The sequence below is a fragment of the Oryctolagus cuniculus genome, chromosome 4, assembly GCF_051225735.1.
Source record: "Oryctolagus cuniculus isolate XC-2025 breed Fujian yellow rabbit chromosome 4, ASM5122573v1, whole genome shotgun sequence".
Classification (NCBI taxonomy): domain Eukaryota; kingdom Metazoa; phylum Chordata; class Mammalia; order Lagomorpha; family Leporidae; genus Oryctolagus; species Oryctolagus cuniculus.
This window is the reverse complement of record NC_142870.1, coordinates 145,451,930-145,472,696: the sequence shown is the minus strand read 5'-3', so window position 1 is coordinate 145,472,696 and position 20,767 is coordinate 145,451,930. Positions and strand designations below refer to the sequence as shown.

The 20,767-nt window shown below is 40.9% G+C and overlaps 1 protein-coding gene across 6 annotated transcripts in view; it reads left to right on the top strand.

The window, feature by feature from the left end:
* The window catches only part of PPP2R3A (protein phosphatase 2 regulatory subunit B''alpha), a 210,699-nt gene that overhangs the window by 166,701 nt on the left and 23,231 nt on the right, over positions 1-20,767 (top strand). For 4 of the 6 annotated variants that reach the window (XM_051818617.3, XM_051818618.3, XM_070072785.2 and 1 more), the window contains 4 exons: positions 638-724; positions 6,733-6,889; positions 9,168-9,216; positions 9,644-9,733. In XM_051818617.3, coding sequence (XP_051674577.1) covers positions 638-724; positions 6,733-6,889; positions 9,168-9,216; positions 9,644-9,733 — 383 coding nt within the window. Of the gene's footprint in view, positions 1-228; positions 465-637; positions 725-6,732; positions 6,890-9,167; positions 9,217-9,643; positions 9,734-20,767 lie in introns of those variants that run through there. The other 2 variants (XM_089332231.1, XM_089332232.1) reach the window with 1 other exon arrangement.

Sequence of the window (20,767 nt, the reverse complement as noted above, 5' to 3'; positions counted from 1 at the left end):
ATCACTGCGAAGTGAGAAGTAAACAAATGAAGTGATGTGTAGGCAGCTGAGAAGTGAAGACTTATAAGCAGAGAATTTTTTTTCTTCTCAGAAGTATAGAGGCTGATTTAAAATATATAGATTTTAATGGGGCTGGAGATGTGGTATAGCGGATAAAGCCGCAACCTGCAGTGCTGGCATCCCATGTGGGATCCGGTCTGAGTCCCGGATGCTCCACTTCCAATCCAGCTCTCTGCTACGGCCTGGGAAAGCAGTAGAAGATGGCCCAAGTCCTTGGGCCCCTGCACCCACCTACATGGGAGACCCAGAAGAAGCTCCTGGCTCCTGGCTTCGGATCGGTGCAGCTCCGGCCTTTGCAGCCATTTGGGGAGTGAACCAGTGGATGGAAGACCTCTCTGTCTCAGCCTCTGCCTCTCTGTAACTCTGTCTTTCAAATAATAAATGAATAAATATTTTTTAAAAAAGTAAAATATATAGATTTTAAAATATAGTGTTAATTTGTACTGGAAATTACACTTCATATAATCAAAAAGCCAAAACGTAAATAAGTCCCATGTATATGTGTAATGTGGCCTTTGGTAAACTAACAAGCCATATCTAATGTTTTTGTTTGGTTTTGTTCTCCTTTTGGAACTAGGTTATTCAGAGAATATTCTACACAGTCAACAGATCTTGGAGTGGAAAAATTACTTCGACAGAGATAAGAAAAAGCAACTTTTTGCAAGTATGCCTCTCTGATAAAGCTGAAAGATCAAATTAAATAATGTTCTTATTTCACTTAATAATATTTAAGTGCTTACTGCATATGAAGTACTGTCACTACTTTCAGTCATTAAGCATTTGTCAGATACCTGTAGTCAGACAGTGGGATGGGGGGGTGGGAGATAAACAGAATAACCAGTGCACTGCAGACCAGAGGAGAGCAGTGTACAGACACCCAGGCCTGATGTGATAGATTCATGTGTAAAAGGTGCAGAGAAGGCTTCTCAAAAGGACTGGCACGTGATCTTGACCTTGGAAGATATCAGCAGCTTACCAAGATAAAGGTTAAAGGGAATTCCATTCAGAGGAAGCAGCGTAAGCAAAGGCTGGAATCAAGAACTGTCAAATGGTGTTGAAAGAGTGAATGGATACCGAGAGGGCTTGGGGCCAGGTTGGGAAGGGCCCTGCAAAAGAAATGGAATAATCTGCACTTTGTCCTTCCAGCAGTGACTCTTCATCCAGCTTCTGCTGCAGGGAGTACAGGATCTCTTTTTAAGAAAGACTACATTTCATCCAATCATTTTATTTATTTTACCAAATGAAAGAACAAATATTAACCACTAGTAGGAGCATTTTGCCAAGGTGATCCTCAGGCCTGACTAAGCTTAAAGAAAGTGGAATGGTTCACATTTGAAAGGAAAAGAAATGTTTTATTTTAAATGAATCATACTAAAAGAAACTTAAGCTAGTACTACAACCTTATTATTCTTTATTTTTCTCTGTTGTCACCTAGAACAGTCAAGGTAAGGAAGACTTGGCAGAAGCAGCAGTCCACAGTGGATTTACATTTTACGCTAAAGTCCATAGTCGTCATCACAGACATTGTTGATATTTATTGAGTACTTGATGTCTGCCTGGGCTCTCAGTTGGTATTATGGGATGTGTTAACCCACATGGCATATCAGAGTCCTAGGTACTCTGTTTCCAGTCCAGCGCCTGCTAAGGCACCCAGGAAGGCAGCAGATGATGGTTCCCCAAGTGTTTGGGATCCCTGCCATCTACTTGGGAGACCCATATGGAATTCTTGACTCCTGGATTCCGCCCGGCCCAACAGTGGCTATTGCAGCCATTTCGAGAGTGAACCAGTAGATAGAAGTTATCTTTCTCCCTCTGTCACTCATCACTCTGTTGGGCCCCTACACCCACATGGGAGACACCGATGGAGTTCCATTCTCCTGACTTCCGCCTAGCTCAGCTCCAGCCATTAGGCCATTTGAAGAGTGAGCCAGCAGATGGAAGCTCACTCGCTTGCTCGCTCTCTCTTTCTGTAACTCTGCCTTCAAATAAATAAATAAATCCTTAAAAATAATATAAAGAAAAAGAATGATGAAGGTAATTTTTCATGTTCCTGGAATACAAATTACATTCTATTTTGTAATATTTGAATCACTATTATGATCTTTTTTTTTTTTTTTTTTACTGATGATAACATTTGAAGCAGAAGGATAGTTGAATGACTTACATAAGATCTCAAAGCAAGTCAGTTGGTTAACTGGAAATAGAACTCATGGGTCCTGAATCCTACAGCACCTACTCTCCCCTCCCCACTTACTTCTCACCCCTCTTCTTAGTCTTCCTCTGGGTATGTGAACAAGTACTCATAAAACATTCAAATAATGTGAATATATCCAAATAATACAAACACATCGAGAGTAATAAGTAAGCAAAAGTCGCTGTTTATCTCATCAACTTGCCATTTTACTCTCCCAGAGGAAACATGTATTATTTGTGGCTTTATTGCCTTATAAAAATATTCAGTGTTTAGTTTTACTCTTTTTAATATTTGGATTCATACTATTGTTTTAACTCGTTTTGTCACTTAACAGTGTCAGGATTCTTTTAATTTCTAGTCATTAATCTAATTGTTTTAACCATTATATAATCCATTGCAAGGCAATACTAAAATTAATTCTTTATTCCTCTGTTGATGTTCAAGTTGTTTTAGGTTTTCTCTATCACAATGATGCAGTGAACATGCCTGTACTTTTCTCTTATGTGTATGAATAAAAATTTCTAGAGTAGACACGTGGAGGGAAGATCCTGGGTCAAATGCTGTGTGCATTTGATAGATTCTGTCAACTTACCCTTCCCCAAAGCCTGCATTACTTCATACTTTCGCCTGCACACTCACCAACAGTACCAGTAACCTGTCATCTTCATTTTTGTACTATAGCAGGTGAAATTGGTAATTCCTTGTTTCTAAAGATTTGTTTTATCCAACATACTCTGCTTCGTGCATGTTGTAAAATAAAACATCACAGGCAAGTTTGGTTAAACAGAAGAAAAAACATCTTGCCACCCTCATACAGCTAGTATAATTTTTGTATATATTCTTCTGATATTCCTATGTGTATATATAGATTTAAGAATTTGACATAGTTCCTACTGTTTATCTACATTTACACTCAACACTTCATGGTTTTACTTTGTTTCTATTTAGACATAATTTTTACTGGCTGTGTATTCTTCTATTGAGATGGTTCACCATAATTTAATAATTTTTGTTTTCAATTTGCCAAACATTTTTTAAAATTATTTCTTAGTCAAGAATTTTGGTTTTTTTCTCTACTTTGAGTAAATTTTATTTATCAAAGTCCCAATGCCCAAGAGCATTTCTCAAGCCTCACTTCTTTTTTTTTTTTTTAAGATTTATTTATTTATTTGAAAGACTGATGCGCTCCCCCAGATGGCCGCAGGGGCTGGAACTGGGCTGATCCAAAGGGGCCTGGAGCTTCTTCCAGGTCTCCCACACGGGTACAGGGGCACTAGGGCCATCTTCTGCCTTCCCAGGCCACAGCAGAGAGTTGGATCAGAAGTGGAACAGAGGGACTTGAACTAGCGCCCATATGGGATGTCAGCACTGCAGGCAGCGGCTTTACCCGCTACACCACAGCCCCAAACCTCACTTCTAAGACAAAAGCATTTTATAGGTCTAGCTTTGTTCATTTATTTGTTTCCTTTACTAGATATTACCAGCATTTACACTTTTTAAAAACTTTTTTTTTACAGATGTATTTATTTATTTGAAAGTCAGAGTTACACAGAGAGAGGAAGAGACGCAGAGAGAAAGAAAGAGAGAGAGATCTTTCATCCGCTGGTTCACTCCCCAAATGGCCACAACGGCCGGGGCTGTACCAGATTGAAGCCAGGAGCCAGGACGTTCATCCAGGTCTCCCATGTGGGTGCAGGGACCCAAGGACTTGGGCCATCCTCCACTGCTTTCCCAGGTGCATTAGCAGGGAGTTGGATCAGAAGTGGAGCATCTGGATTTTGAGCCAGGGCCCATATGGGATGCAGTCCACAGGAGGTGGCTTTATCCACTATACCACAGCACCAACCCCTAAAAAATGTTTTTAATCAAAGCAATACATTTATATTATGAAATAAACTTCTTTGCTCCTTATGTTTTTCATCTTCAATTTCATTTTATCTTCTATTAATATCAGTGTATATTTTCTTTTTTTAATCTCTGACTAGTATTTGCCTTTTTTTTAACTTTCCTTTTAATTTTCATTTTTGGCATTTCTTATAGAAAGTGTATACCTAGATTTGTTTTGGAGGTGTGACTTTATATATATTTAATCAAAAGTATTTTAATAGTGAGATTCAGCTCATTTATCTTTACTGTGAATATTAATATATATGTTCTTCTGCCATCTCATTTTGTTTTTCTAAGTTTCCTTATAATTTGTTTTTCTTTCAGACCTTTTATTTCTGAAAATACCTTCATTTATCTACCCACTTATGTGATAGTTTAGTTGACTATAGAATTGTGGGTTCAAAATCATTAGTTTTGGTATTTTCCTTAAGGTATGCCGTGAGTCAGGCAAGACACACATTCACTTCCAGCATAGAGTCCTGCAGCTCCAGCCGCCTTCCCTTCTGTACCAAGCCATGGAGCGTCATCTCAACTGCATGTTTAAGTAACCTTTATGGTGAATTTCATTTCATCAGGCCGGCGCCGTGGCTCAATGGGTTAAAGCCATGGCCAGCAGCGCCAGCATCCCATAGGGGCACCCTGGCTGCTCCACTTCTGATCCAGCTCCCTGCTAACTTCCTGGGAAAGCAGCAGCAGATGGCCCGGAGAGTAGGTCCATGCCAGAGACCTGGAAGAAGCTCCTGGCTCTTAGCTTTGGCCTGGCCCAGCCCTGGCTGTTGCTGCCACTTGAGGATGGAAGATCTTTCTGTCTGTCTGTCTCTCTCTCTCTCTGTCTGTCTGTCTGTAACTCTGCCTTTCAAATAAATAATCTTACAAAAAAAACTTCATTTCATTATGAAACCAAGTCCTATATGAGGATGCCGACTCTTCTTAATATTGCTTACATAACATTGAAAAGTTAAAAACCGTGTTAGTTAATGGCCATGTAATTATAAGCCTCTGGCCTAATTGTTCTGTGATTGACAGTCTAGGGATCTCTGGCGTGAGTCTCCTTGATGATAGCTCTTCACTTTCCCTGTGTTATCCAGCCTTTACTAAGCATATTATAGTGCTCAGTAAATGCTTGTGTACAAGCGGTCTTCAAAAAGTATATTAAGGAAAAACTTTGCATGGATTTCCATTTTGTTTTGCACCAAAATAAAATCCTACTAACTGGTTGTAACGCATCTGAACAGGGTCTAGTTTGAGGCACTAGGAAGAATAAGACGTCAGTTAGAAAAGAGCTCCTAGCACAGCAAGAAGAATTCTGTTAACACTGAAGCAACAACAGACATGAAACTGATGGTGAAGCATGGGTGGAAGAATGAAATCATTGATGTCCTATAAAAGGTTGATGGTGACAGTGCCCCAAAGAAGTCGGCAGTTTACACATGAATCATTGATTCCAGAAGTGTTTATGGTGAACATAAAGCTTACAAATCAGTAACTGATGCTATAAGTTTTTATGGTGAACATGAAGCCTGAAGCAGAAGACCATCTACATCAGTTTGTGAGGAAAAATTAATTTTGTCTGTGTCCTAAATGAGGACCACAATTAATAACAGACACGATAACCAACACCGTAGATATTTCAGTTGGCTGAGCTTACATGAGTGTGATCAAGAATTAAAGTGGAGCATTTTTTTGCTCAAATGGCTGCCAACACTGCTGCACCCAGTTCAGCTACAGACAAGAGCAGAGCTTTCAGCAGAAACTGTGAGCCAGCAAGATCACGATCCTGAAGCATTTCTTGGCAGAACCGGAACAGGAAATGGACCATGGCTTTCCCAGTGCAATTCGGAAGCATAGCACAGTCAGAGAGCAGTGCCTCAGAGGGGTGGACGTGGTCCAGTCGGAGCACAAGAAAAGGTGCTTGTGAACTGCGCGAGAGCGAAGGTCGGAGCCACAGCTTTCCGGGATGCTTAAGGCATTTAGCTTGTTGACTTTCTAAAGGGCCAAAGAATAACATTTGCTTATTGTAAGAGTGTTTTGAGAAAGTTCAAAGCTTTAGCAGGAAAATGCCCAGAAAGCGGCACCGCCACAGTGCTTCTGCTCTTCAAACGAGCAGTTTTGCAAGTTTCAGTGGGAAATCGTAGGCATCCACCTTAGAGTCCTGATTTGGCTCCTTCAAAATTCTTTTTGTTTCCTAGTCTTAATCTTTAAAGGACACATGTTTCTCTCTAGTTAATAATGTTCAAAAAATGTATTGGCATGGTTAAATTCCAAAGACACTCAAGGTCTTTAGGAAGTGACTAAATGGCTGGTGTCATCACTTACAAAAAATGTCAGATTTGATGCGACTTACGTTGAGAAGAGGTTTACATTTTTTATTTTTGCCCTTTAATTCCATTTCTTCACAAATTTTTTGAAGTCCCTTAGTATTGATCAGTTAATTAAAGGTATCAGGAAACTGCCTGTTAAAAAGTTCCTGGTTTGGTACCAAAACCAAAATTTTTCAGTAAAATTTAAAACAAAAATTTGCTATACTCTATAATGGCCAAAGCTGGTTTTTCATAATTTTAAAATTAATCCTTGTATTCATACCATTTCAGACTCTAGCCCTTTTGGAAGAAGAGGAAGATATAAACCAAATCACAGATTACTTCTCCTATGAACATTTCTATGTTATTTATTGTAAATTCTGGGAATTAGATAGTGATCATGACCTCTACATCAGCCAGGCCGATCTGTCTCGATACAACGACCAGGGTGAGTGATTCTGTAGATGCTGAGATGTTGAAGAGCTATGTAAACTGTCCCTGCTCATTTTGAGAAATTCTTGTTTCTTTTATATCTTATCCAAATCCTCTTTCAGGGCCAAGCATTTTTAAGTGGAGGTGAAGCAAAGATAGTGTGATACTGTTTTTTTTATTTAGAGGCCAGGTCTAAGGAAAAAAGATTCGGAGGTAAGTTGTCAGTCTTGGTTTTTGTGAATTGACAAGCCTTCATGGTGATGTGTGTGTTCTGAGGATGAAATAAGCAGGATCTATACCTGGATAAATCTGTCTTGAAGAGATTAGATATGCACCTCTATAATATTTTCTATGCAAAAATATTTCTAGGAAAACCCCAAGGATAAAAATAATGTTTCTGCCTTGACAAATTTTATTTTTCAAGTACTCTTCAAAACATACATTTTGGAGTTTAGTTCCAGAAGCTGTGTTCTCTGCAGATGTTTTCCATGCTTCCTTTTGTCAGAAAACAAAAATTAGACATCATATGGGAGCACCCTTCCTGCTCCATTTTCGCCAGTAGTGAACTTAGAACCTGTTCTCAACTAAGCACCAAGATACACTGATTCATCCTCCGCGCATTATATTGTTCCTGTTCTGTCCATAAATGTCTTCCCTGCAGCTGTAAAATCAGACTGCCTTTCTATGTGTTGGAGCACACATTTTTAATAAATGCATTGGGTCTTGTTATCTGGTGTATGTGAGGAATGATAGAAGTTTGACATGTTTAAAAAGTGAGTACTCTCAAATTTTCAGATGCTAAGCAGACATCAAGGGGAAATACCCAGGTGTATTTACCTGACACAAAGTGGTCATAACCTTCCTGTCACCAAGACAGCATGACGGTGTGGAGACTCGGCTTTCCTAGCTGTACACCTCCCTTTGGGCAGTGAGAACTGTACCACAGGGCCAGCCTGCAGAGGTTGTGCACTGTCCCAGCTTCTAACGGTCTCTCTCTGGCTGATGGAACCACAATTCTCTGAAGTCCCCAAATACTGTGTATAATCAGATAGCAGCTCACTACTGCCATGTTCATGGGACAAAGTCTAGAAAAGCAAACGTCTAGGTTTGCATAAATGAAGGGATCACTAAACTCTACATAAGTTATTCACTTACCAAACTCTTATGAGACAGCATGAAATAAAATAGTCTTCAGTTTTAGGAGGTAAAACTTCCAAAGCTAAAATATGTTAGCTTTGGCATGAAATATCCATACCTTTCCTCTCGGATCCTCTTTTTTTTTTTTCTATCTAGTACAAATTATTAACCTCATAAAACAGTGCTTAAGAAAGCATAGAGGATCTTTGCATAAGCCTTGACATGAGGCCAGGCATGGCCATACTGACACACATATTCCCAACTTGCTTGAACCAAACTGTCTATATTGACTGCACCTAACTCCCTATAGAAGTATTAGATGCTGAGGGTGCCAGCTCCCTCATGCTCTCATTACTCAACCTGAAATGTTAGTGTGTAGACCATTCATTGCCTAGTGTACTTGTTAAAGAGATCTGAGATTCTGAGGCATCTCTTCAAAAACATACATACACACATACATAACCTAATGCCATTAGTTATTTTGAACCTACAATGAGGTATGCTGCTGTAGATTCTTCTAGACTCTTTAATCAAAAAGCAGTATACTATCTTAAGATATAATTGACTATAGATACAACTTAATTATAGAATTTCTAAAAATTCTTTGTTAAATCATGTTATATCCTGGACTCACATAGGATGGGAATGTAAGAAAAGTCTGGTTATAGTATGTCTTGATATCTTTTGTAAAACTCTACTTGAAAGCATTCTTTGGTATTTTGCTTTAATATACTGTACACTGTTTTAGGACTACACAATCCGCTCCCTCTTGAATTTGATGTTAGCATGCAATTTATCTTGTTTTAGATGAAAATTTGTTTCATCTCATTGGATAACAAGGTCAATAAAAATGTAGTGTATTTTATATTAGGTGTCAGGTTGCTCAGAATTAATTTAGCACTCAGCTGTGTTAATACGTCCCAGCATCAGGCACATTAATTTGCCTGTTATTTTTTTTTAAATCATTGATGGATAAATAGGAAGCTGCCTCATTCATGCTTCAAAATAGTATAAATTGAATATAAGTTAAAAACAAGTACTCATATTCTCATCAAGGTAGATTGTTATGGTTTAGCTTATAAGAAATGAAAAACAAATTTCCAAAAGTATTGCCTTTATGGAACATGTTTCTAACTGGCTTTGTAATTTATATTTAGCTTCCTCAAACAGAATTATTGAAAGGATATTCTCTGGCGCAGTAACAAGGTAAGAAAAGTTTAAAATCTCAGTTTAAAGATGAGCTACAAGTGATAACTGGATTGATCTCATTTATCAAGATTTCTTCCATAACTTGGCAGTGCTGCTAGTTTAAATAGCATTACATTGAACATATGGTCATGGTGTAATGTAAGACAGTGCTTCTTTAATATGAATATTAGTCCCATATGTAAATGCAGGGAACAGTCTTAGAGTCCAGTAATTACCTGGATTCAATTAGAAACCAGGGTTCTTTTCTTCATATTTGCTGGTGCCTTCTGGTTTCCCCTTGTAGGATTCAAAAACAAAACAGGCAACAGAAGGGTTGCCTTTTATGAATAGCCAACATTCTAATTTTTAAAATTTTTAACTGAATTTCCAAAGAAGGATATTATTTAATTACTCAGGCAATTCTGCAACTGTGCGTTTTCTTCAGGGGAAAAACAGTACAGAAGGAAGGAAGAATGAGCTACGCCGATTTTGTTTGGTTTTTGATCTCTGAGGAAGACAAAAGGAACCCCACCAGGTAAGACGACTCAATTTCCTTTACCAAGGTGTCAGACACACACGCAGAGCTGGACACAGTCATGGCGCACAGCTCGGGCACTGAGCCCAGCCCAGCGGCCGGGCACTGCCCTCGCAGACAGAGGACAAAGGATGAGGAAGCTGATCGGGAGGAATCAGCAGGACTGGTAGGCATTTTAAGAGAATGTGGGGATGGACACCATGAATCCTCATTGCTTTACAATCCTAAAGGTTCAGGAGTAAGTCTGAGAAGGAAAGGAAGGAACATGTGCATGATCAGAGTGACCCCATGCGACTGGCAAACACCTGGATTTATGGTGGCAAGTTCTCCTAGTTAAGCAGAAAGTCTTGTCCTCTCTGCTCCTTATCCCTCGCTCGTGTAACACAGTGCCCACGGCTTGTGCTCAGGGAGGGAGGGCTGCAGTCCTTGGTGCTGCTTGCAGGTATAACTGACTCAGCTGACTTCATACTGGCTCAAAAGGTTGTCTGAATGTCGGATATTTTGTTTAGAAGTTATTGAAGTAAGAGTAGCTTGTTACATTATTTTTAAATAACTTTCATTTCAAAAGCAGGTAGGTGATTTTGTCATTGTGCAAATATCATAGAATGTACATATACATAGATGGTATAAGTCACTTAACATGACCTCTTGAAGCAATGTAGACATGTGGAACCTGAAATGTAAGAGGTGCCAGTGCTGTGGTGCAGGGAGATATAAAGCCCCGGCCTGCAGCACCAACATCCCATATGGGTTCAAGTCCCAGCTGCTCCACTTCCAATCCAGCTCCCTGCTAAGGTGCCTGGGAAAGCAGCAGAAGATAGCCCAAATCTTTGGGACCCTGCACCCATGTGGGAGACCCAGAAGAAGCTCTTGGCTTCGGATCAGCTCAGCTCTGGCCATGGTGGCCATTTGGGGAGTGAACCATCAGATGGAAGACTCCTCCCCCGCCATCAAATAAAGTAAATCTTTGAAAAGAAATGGAAAAGACTGCTGATGGCGTAACAAAGCACACTATTTTACATTAAACTTCTTTATTGAGAGGTAGAGAAACAGTGAGCTCCAGTTTGCTGGTTCACTTCTCAGATGCCTGCAATAGCAGCTGGCCAGAACCTAGGACTCCCCCGCCCAGGAACTCAATCCAGATCTTTCCTGTAGATGATAGGAACCCAATTGTGTGAGCCATCACCATCGTTTTCCAGGGTCTGCATTGGCAGGAAGCTTGAGTCAGGAACCAGAGCAAACAAAACAATCTTGAAAAAGAACAAACATACCAAAGAACTCACACTATGTGATTTCAAAATATACCACAGAGTTTAAAGACTGTATGGTACTTGCTTAAGGATGCACATTTAAATAAGTGGAACTCAGCTAAGAATCCAGAAATAAATAAGTCCCCACATTTATGTGTAAACTGATTTTCTTTATATTTGAAAGGCAGAGTTAGAGAGGAGAGATATCTTCCATCCACTGGTTCACCTTCCACATGACTGCAACAGGACTGAACCAGGAGCTCCATCCAGGTCTCCCACATGGGTTGCAGGGGCCCAAGCACTTAAGGCCATCTTCTAGTGCCTTCCCAGTCCCACTAGCAGGAGCTAGATCAGAAATGGAGCAGCTAGAACTTGAACTGGCATTCATATGGGATGCTGGCATCACAATAAGTGGCCTAATTCACTGGGTCATAAGGCTCACACCCAGCTAACTAATTTTCAACCTTGATACTAAGGCATCTTATTAGGAAAGAACAGTTTTTCATCAGTGGTACTGTGACAGCTGGATATCCACATGCAACAAAAATAAATTTGGATCCCCTATCATATTATACATAAAAATTAAATCAAATGGATTACAGACCAAAATGTAAGAGCTAAGACTTTAAAATTTTTTGAGGAAAATATGGAAGTAAATTTTTATGGCCTTGGTTAGGCACAGTTTCTTAGATATGAAACCAAAAGCCCAAACAACTAAAGAAGAAAATAGATGACTTGGACTTCTCGAATTGAAAACTTACATTTTAAAAGACATCATCAGGGCTGGCGCCATGGCTCACTTGGTTAATCCTCTGCCTGCGGCACCAGCATCCCATATCGGCACCAGGTTCTAGTCCCAGTTGCTCCTCTTCCAGTCCAGCTCTCTGCTGTGGCCCAGAAGGGCAGTGGAGGATGGCCCAGGTGCTTGGGCCCCTGCACCCGCATGGGAGACCAGGAGGAAGCACCTGGCTTCTGGCTTCGGAGAGGCGCAGCGCCAGCCATGGCGGCCATTTGGGGAGTGAACCAACGGAAGGAAGACCTTTCTCTCACTCTCTCTCACTGTCTATAACTCTACCTGTCAAAAAAAAAAAAAAAAAGACATCATCAAGAGAGTGAAAAGACAGCCCACAACACAGGAAAAGATATATGCAAATAATTTTATAATAAGGGACTTGTATCTAGGATATGTAAACAGTATTTAAAAAATCAACAATAGGCCAGCGCCGCAGCTCAATAGGCTAATCCTCCGCCTGTGGCACCGGCACACCAGGTTCTAGTCCCGGTCGGGGCTCCGGATTCTGTCCCGGTTGCTCCTCTTCCAGTCCAGCTCTCTGCTGTGGCCTGGGAGTGCAGTGGAAGATGGCCCAGGTCCTTGGGCCCTGCATCCGCGTGGGAGACCAAAAGCACCTGGCTCCTGGCTTCAAATCAGCGCAGTGCACCAGCTGCAGCAGCCATTGGAGGGTGAACCAACGGGAAAGGAAGACCTTTCTCTCTGTCTCTCTCTCTCTCACTGTCCACTCTGCCTGTCAAAAAAAAAAAAAAAAAAAAAAAAAAAAGTCAACAATAGCAAGACAGACCCATTGAAAAAAATTAAGGATCTGAATAGATAGTTTTCCAAAGATATATAGGCAAGTATTTCAAAAAAGTTAATAAATTCATGGCAGATGAAATTAAAAAACAAGTATGCTTTGGTGTTAAATATTTCAAATTTTATAAAATTCTTTTGCACCAAAATTAACTTACATTTTAATTTCATCTTTCCAGAAAATTTTTGAAGTGTCGTCTTAACATGGCCAATAACCACATGAAAAGGTGATTGACATCATTAGTCATCAGAGAAATGCAAATTACAAACACAGTAGAGGGGCTGGCATTGTGGCATAACGGGTAAAGCTGCTGCCGGCAATGCCAGCATCCTATGTGGGTGGTGGTTCGTGTCCCAGCTGCTCTACTTGCAATCCAGTTCCCTATTAATAGCCTGGGAAAAGCAGCAGAATATGACACAGGTGTTTGGGCACCTGCCACCCACATGGGAGACCCTGATGAAGTGCCTGGCAGGCCTGGCTAGCCATGACTGTTGTAATCATCTGGGAAAGTGAACCAGTGGATAGATTTCTGTGTCTCTGTTCTCCCCTGTTGTCTCTGTAACTCTGGCTTGCAAATAAATAAATTGGAAAAATAAAAAAACTACAGTAGATACCACTTCACACCCGCTAGGATAGCTGTAATGAAAAAGCCAGAGGAGATGTGCTAGCAAGGATGTGGAGAAATCAGAAGCATCATAGACGACCAGTGGGAATGTAAATGCAGCCACTATGAAAAACAGTCTGACATTCATCAGCCGTTAAACACAGAGACCCCCACCATATGACCCAGCAGTAAGAGAAATGAAAATATAGCCACACAAAAACATGTATTCCCATAGTCATAGCAGCATTTTGCATAATAGGCAAAGGGTAGGAACATCCTAAATGTCCATCAGCTGATGAATGAACAAATGTGATCTATCCATGTAGTCAAATATTAAGCAGTAAAAAGAAATGAAGTGCTGCTACACAGTACACATGGTTGAATCGTAAAAACATTATGCAGAGTAACAGATGTCAAGCACAAAATACCAGATATTGTGTGAAATTGTTTACGGTAATGTACCACATAATGACGTTTCAGTCAGCATTGGGCCACACACACAACCCTGGTCCCATAGGGTTGTGTCACCTAAGTTTGTTTAAGTATACACCATGATGTTTACAATAATGAACTCTCCTAATGACACTTTGCTCAAAATATATCCACGTCATAAGCAAGACAAGCTTGTTTGTGAGTTGTCTAAAATAGGCAAATCTGTAGATACAGAGGGAGTGCTTAGTGGTTGTTTAGTCCATGAGAGGCCTGTGGGGAAATGAATGCTTTGGGGCATGAAGTTTCTTTTTGGAAAAGAGATAGAAGTGCCCAATAATTAATTGCAGTTGTTATACATCTATGTGAATATGTTAAAAAACCATTGAACTGGGGCTGGCACTGTGGCTTAATATGTTAAGCATCTGCCTGCAGCGCCAGCATACCATATGGGTGTCGGTTCAAGTCCCAGCTGCTCCACTTTCAATCCAACTCCCTGCTGATGGCCTGGGAAAGCAGTGGAAGATGGCCCAAGTCCTTGAGCCCCTGCATCCATGTGGGAGACCCAGAAGAAGCTCTTGGCTCCTGGTTTTGAATTGGCCCAGCCCCAGCTGTTGTGGCCATCTGGGGAATGATGGAAGACTCTCTCCTTCTCTCTCCCTCTCCCTCTCCCTCTCCCTCTCCCTCTCCCTCTCCCTCTCCCTCTCCCTCTCCCTCTCCCTCTCCCTCTCTCCCCCATTCTCTGTCTGTAACTGTACCACTGGAGTAAATAAATAAATCCTTAAAAAAAAATTGAACTATAAATTTCAAATGAAAGAACTGTGCAAAATATATCTCAATAAAACTGTTTTTAAAAAATTGAGGGAGCAGATATTTAGCCTAGCAGTTAAGATGCCTGCATCCCACATGAGAGAGCCTGGGTTTAATTCCTGGATCCAGCTTTTGACTCCAGCATCCTGCTAACGCAGACCGTGGGAGGCAGCAATGATGGCTCAGGTAATTAGGGCCCGGCAGCCCATGTGGGAAACTTGAATTGCACTTTTGCCCCCAGCTTCGGGCCCAGCCCAGCCATGTTCCATCCATTGTGGGCATTTGGAGAATGAATGGATGGGGATCTCTCTCTCTCTCCCTCTCTCTGTACTTCTTAAATAAAAATTGAAAGTAAATAATGAATTTAAATTATACAAAGTATATTCTCTGAACAAAATAAAATGGATGTAAAGATCAATAAAGGAAAAATGGAAAATCTCCACACACTTGGAAACTAAACAAAACATTTCTAAATAATCCAATAATCAAAAAGGATGACTCAAGAGAATTAGAAATTCAAAAGATAAAACACACCCAAGAAGAAATATGAAACCTAAATAGCACATCTATTTTTAAAACATTCTGAAAATCTCAGCCCAGTTAATTTCACTGTGTTCATCTAATTCATTTGAAGAAGAAATGCCAAACCCTGTACCACCTCTTCCAGAAATAGAAAAGGAGGTAACAATTTCTGACTCATTTTTTTAGAATGATGTATTTATTTACTTTGAAAAAGTTACAGAAAGAGAGAGGGAGGGACAGAGATCTTCCATCTGCTAGTTCACTCCCCAGATGGCTGCAACGGCCGTGATGGGTCAGGCCAGAGCCAGGGACAAGGAGCTTCATCGGGGTCTCCCATGTGGGTAGCAGGGACCCACTCACTTGGGCATCTTCCACTGCCTTTCCAGGCCATTAGCAGGGAAGTGGAGCAGCCAGGACTCAAACTGGTACCCATATGGGATACCAGTGCTGCGGGTGGTAGCAGTGACCGCTGTGCTGCAACACTGATGTCACGACTCATTTTATAAAGCCAGCATTACCTTGAGACCAAAACCATCCAAGAAAAATGGAAATATAAACATGTACAAGAAAATAAAATTACAGACTGACAGCCTATCAAGCCAGACCCAGAATCCTTAACAAACCACTGCCAAGTCAAGTCGAGCTCAGCTTCTCAGGCCCCTCCTCCAGAACCAGCAGCTTTGCCCACCCCGGGAAAGATGGTCTCACATGCTAGGCTCCCCCTCCCCCGCCACAACTAGATCTCCTGCTTCTAGTTCTGGGTGCCGTGACTGGGCACTGCCCTGGTAACTTTTCAGTGCCTTTCAGCCTGTCTGCTTTGTTAGTTTCTCAGTCTTCTCAGGAGTAGGATAGATCCAGAATCCTCAGGTTATCAGGAGAATCCTTCAGATCAGCTTTCCATATCAGGGATCCATAATTGGGTTCTTATAGAAAATAACACCAAAAGAGGCTTTTTGACTCAAATGTTTTCTTAAGAAATCTGTTTTTGGTGCTTTTTTCCTACCTTACATATTGCCTTTCTCTAACTAATAGCTAAGATGAGGGTATTTCAGAAAATTTGTGGAAAATGGAATTAAAAGTTAAGTTTAAGTTGAAAAAAATTGTTTTGAAATAAATACATTTTTTCTATGAATTTTTAAGACCTCTTGGATATATAAAATCAAAAATTTTGCCACCAAAATAAACTTACTTTTTTTTTGTATTATTTGAGAGGCAAAGGGCATTCTCATCTGCTGGTTCACTCCCCAAATGCCTACAGCAGCAAAGGCTGCTCAAGCCGACCCTTGAGCTGAGGACTGAATGCAGGTCTCCCACATGGGTGGTGTGAACCCAGTTACTTGGGCCATCACTGGGGCTTCCCTGGGGCTTCCCCGGGTCTGCATTAACAGGAAGCTGGAATCCTAAGCCAGAGCAGGGGATTGAACCCAGGTGCTCTAATGTGGAACACAGGTATCTTAACCATTAGGCTAAATGGCCATCCCAACTTATCTTTTAATGCTGTGTTTCCATGAACTTTTTGAAAATCTGAGGTCTTATTTTTTGCCAGTGATAAGTGTTTTAGATTCAGTGACTTATGTAATCCTCATATCACTGAGTTTAGGTAGAGTGCTCTCATTTTACATTTTAAGGAAACAGAGGCTCTGAAAGTCGACATAGTTAGTAAGAGCCCAAAGTGGACTCAAACCCAGGTCCTTATCACTCAGAATCTTATAAGAGATTACCACTCTAATGTATTACCTATCGTGCCAGATGTCATTCATTTGCATTTTCATGCCAGTTAGGCTGTAGACTCACTAAAAGAGAATTCTGCTCATGTTATGAAATTCCCCACAGTTCACGAGAATCAAAAGTTAGGCCAACCCAAATTCTGCCCTGTTAATATTTGTTCCCTTAGCTTCTGCTTACTGGGTACCCATTGTGGTGGGGGTCTCAGTTAAAACAAAAGGATGAGCAGGAGACAGTTGAATCCCACTGTTTTAAAGTAAAGAAGAAAATATCATACAATCAGAATCAAACTCCTGCGTAAGAAACGGTGGCAGACACACGGCAGCAGTCAGGGCTCAGACTTGGGTGACACGGCTGGGAAAGTGAGCTGCGTGGCAGGTAGCAGACTCGCTCACGGTGGCTAACGTGGTGTGAGATGCTGACTCTCCTCTGCCTTGTCCCAGTGGGGTGTGTGAAACTGCCTTGAGGCAGGCTGTATTTTTTTTAACAGGCTCTTACAGACCTTCTTTTGGTACATGGTTCAGTGCCTGTCCTGGTTTTTGTCACACTCTAATGCTGCTTTAGTTGGTGAGGTGGCCTCTCCATCAGCCATCTCATTCACCTTAGTTATGCCTGAGAGCGGCACTAAGCCAATGCCTTCAAAGAATATACTGAATATGCAAAGAACATACATGTAGTACTCCCTAAGCAATAACTTACAATTACAGTTTCCTGTAACTTTCTCGGATTGCTTATAGGAATTTACATCAAAGGTAAGAAATCACCAATCCCAGAACTTAATTACATCTACCCCAAGGACCAAAAGATGCTGGGAATTACAAGTATTTCAAAGTTTGTGGAAAAATGGAATTAAAAGATAAGTTTATTTTGTTGTGAAAATTTTTCTTCTTTTAAAATTAAGATTTATTTGAGGGGATGTTAATTCTCTGACCGTAGCACCAGCATCCCATATGGACGCCATTTCTAGTCCCGGCTGCTCCTCTTCCAGTCCAGCTCTCTGCTATGGCCTGGAAAAGCAGCGGAAGATGTCACATGTGCTTGGGCCCCTGCACCCACATGGGAGACTGGGAAGAGGCTCCTGGCTCCTGGCTTCAGATCGGCTCAGCTCCAGCCATTGCGGCCATTTGGGGAGTGAACCAGTGGATGGAAGACCTTTCTCTCTGTCTCTCCTTCTCACTGTCTGTAACTCTACCTCTTAAATAAATAAATAAAATCTTTTTAAAAATTTATTTGAAAGGCAGGATTATATGTATGAGAGAGATAAAGACAGACAGTGAGAGATCTTCCACCTGCTGGTTTACTCCCCAAATGGCCACAATGCCCAGGACTGGGCCAGGCTGAAGCCAGGAGCCTAGAACTCCGTCCAGGTCTCCCACATGGGTTCCAGGGGCCCAAGTTCTTGGCCGTCTTCTGCTGCCTTCCTTGGCACATTAACAGGGAGCTGGATCAGAATTGGAGCAGCTGGGACTCAAACCAGTGGTCATATGGGATGCCAGCATCACAGGTGGTGGCTTAACCTGCTGTACCACAACACTGGGCCCTTTGAAAATGAAATCCGTGCATTTTTTTTTTCATAATATCCTTTTTGCCATGAACTTTCAAAAGGCCTCTTACAGGCATGAATTTCAAAATGCTTTTTCACTGAAATAAACTTTTAACTCCATTTTCCATGAACTTGATGAAGTGGTCTTTTTTTTTTTTTTTCAAGAAATTTTTTATTTAAGGAATACAAACTCCATGCATTTAACTAGTACAACTTTAGGAACATAGTGATTCTTCCCACCATACCTGCCCTCCACTCTTCTTCCTCCTCCCTCTCCTATTTCCATTCTTATTTTTTACTGAGATCTATTTTCAATTAACTTTATACACTTATGGATAACTCTATACTTGTAGAGAATTCATGAAATAAAAAAAAGAAAACTGTTCCTCAACAGTTAAGAGCAAGGGCTGTTCAAAATCATTGCATCTCAAAGTGTCAATTTCGCTTCTATAGATTACACTTTAGGTGCGCTATTTGTTATCACAGATCAGGGAGAATATATGGTATTCGTCCTTTTCAGGTTGGCTTATTTCACTAAAAATGATGTTTCCCAGTTTCATCCATTTTGTTGCAAATGACAGGATTTCATTTTTTTGCCATTGTGTAGTATTCCATGGTGCACATATCTAATAATTTATGTAGTCTTCAGCTGCTGGACATTTGGGTTGATTCCATATCTTAACTATTATGAATTGAGCTGCAATAAACATAGGGGTATAGATAACTCTTTCATATGCTGATTTCATTTCTTTTGGGTAAATTCCCAGGAGTGGCATGGCAGGGTCACATGGTAGGTCTATATTCAGGTTTCTGAGGTCTCTCTAAAATGTCTTCCACAGGGGTTACACCATTTTACATTCCCACCAACAGTGGACTTTTTCCCCACATCCTCGCCAGCATCTGTTGTTTGTTGATTTCTATATGAAAGCCATTCTAATGGGGGTGGGGGGTAAAATGAAACCTCATTGTGGTTTTAATTTGCATTTCCCTGATGGCTAGTGATCCTGAACATTTTTCATGTGTCTGTTGGCCATTTGGATTTCCTCTTTTGAAAAATGCCTGTTAATGTCCTTTGCCCATTTTTCAACCAGGTTTTTTATTTTTCTGTTGTGGAGTTTCTTGATCTCTTTATATATTCTGGATATTAATCCTTTATCCATTGCATGGTTTGCAAATAACTTCTCCAATTCTGTCTGTTGCCTCTTCACTTTGCTGAGTGTTTCTTTTGCAGTGCAGAAGCTTCTCAATTTGATGCAATCCCATTTGTCAATTTTGGTTTTGATTATGTGTGCCTCTGGGGTCATTTCCAAGAACTCTATGCCTTACCATTTTCTTTCCGGTTTTCTCTAGTGTTTTCTAATAACTTGATGGTATCATGTCATAGATTTAGGTCTTTGATCCGTTTTGAATGAAGTAGTCTCACAATGAAAATTTAAAACTGTTTCTCTCTATAGTTATTCTTGGGATAGCCATACCCCATATTGTAGTGTCTGGGTTCGAGTCCTACCTCTGATTCCTAAAAGATTCCTGCTAACATGTACCCTAGGAGGCAGCAGTGATAGCTCAAGACCTTGGGTTCCTGACACCCATGCATGGGACCCAGATGGAATTCTGTTCAGGCTCCTGACCTCAGCCTGGCCCAGCACTAGCTATTACAGGCATTTATGGCATGAACCAGCAGGTGGGAAATCAATCAGTCTTTCTCTCTCCTTGTCTGTGTGTATCTCTCTCCCCCTCCCCCTCCCCCTCCCCCTCCCCTCTCCCTCTCCCTCTTCCTCTCTACTATTGGCACTGTGCCATTCAAAAAAATAGGTTAAATTAGATTCAACAATATATCTTATTTATCCAGATATACCTCAACTATTACTATTGCAACATGTAATCAATATTAATGTTATACATTCCTTTTCTAAAGCTAAAGCTTCAACATCTGCTGTGTATTTGTACTTAGAACACAACTCAAATTAGCTTCATTTCATGGAATAACTGTATGTGGCTCCAGCATACCCTGTTGAACCATGCAGATCTGAATAGCAGGAGACCTGGGAAAAGAGAACAGAAGGAGGAAGAGGGGCAGAGAAGTAAAATAATTTAAGAAAACTTCCAAGGACTGGAGGATACTAATTTCCAAACTGACAAGGCTCTCAGAAAAGCCTGGTTAGATCTGGACCTAGGCCCTTCCCCATGATATTTCAAATGACTCTGAGAAACCTTGGGAGCCCTCTAAGAGAAAAGAAAAAAAAGGTTACAATGAAGGCTACCAACTTGGCTTCAGATTTCTCAGCCACAAAGGAGAGAGGAGACAGTGGGTCAGTGCTATTAAAATTCTGAAGGGAGAGACCACCTAACTTTTAACTCTGTTAACGAGCCAAAATACCCGCCAACGTAGAGAGTAGAAAAAGGGCAACTCCCAAATATCCAAATCTCAAAAAATTTGCCTGCCACGCTGTCATCCTCAGAAAGCATCTGGAGAATGTGAAACATCAGACAACCAACAACCAGAGACTGAGGAAAATCTGAGTTGTGAGAAATAGGAGAAGGGTGGAAGGAGTCCCTGTGAACCAG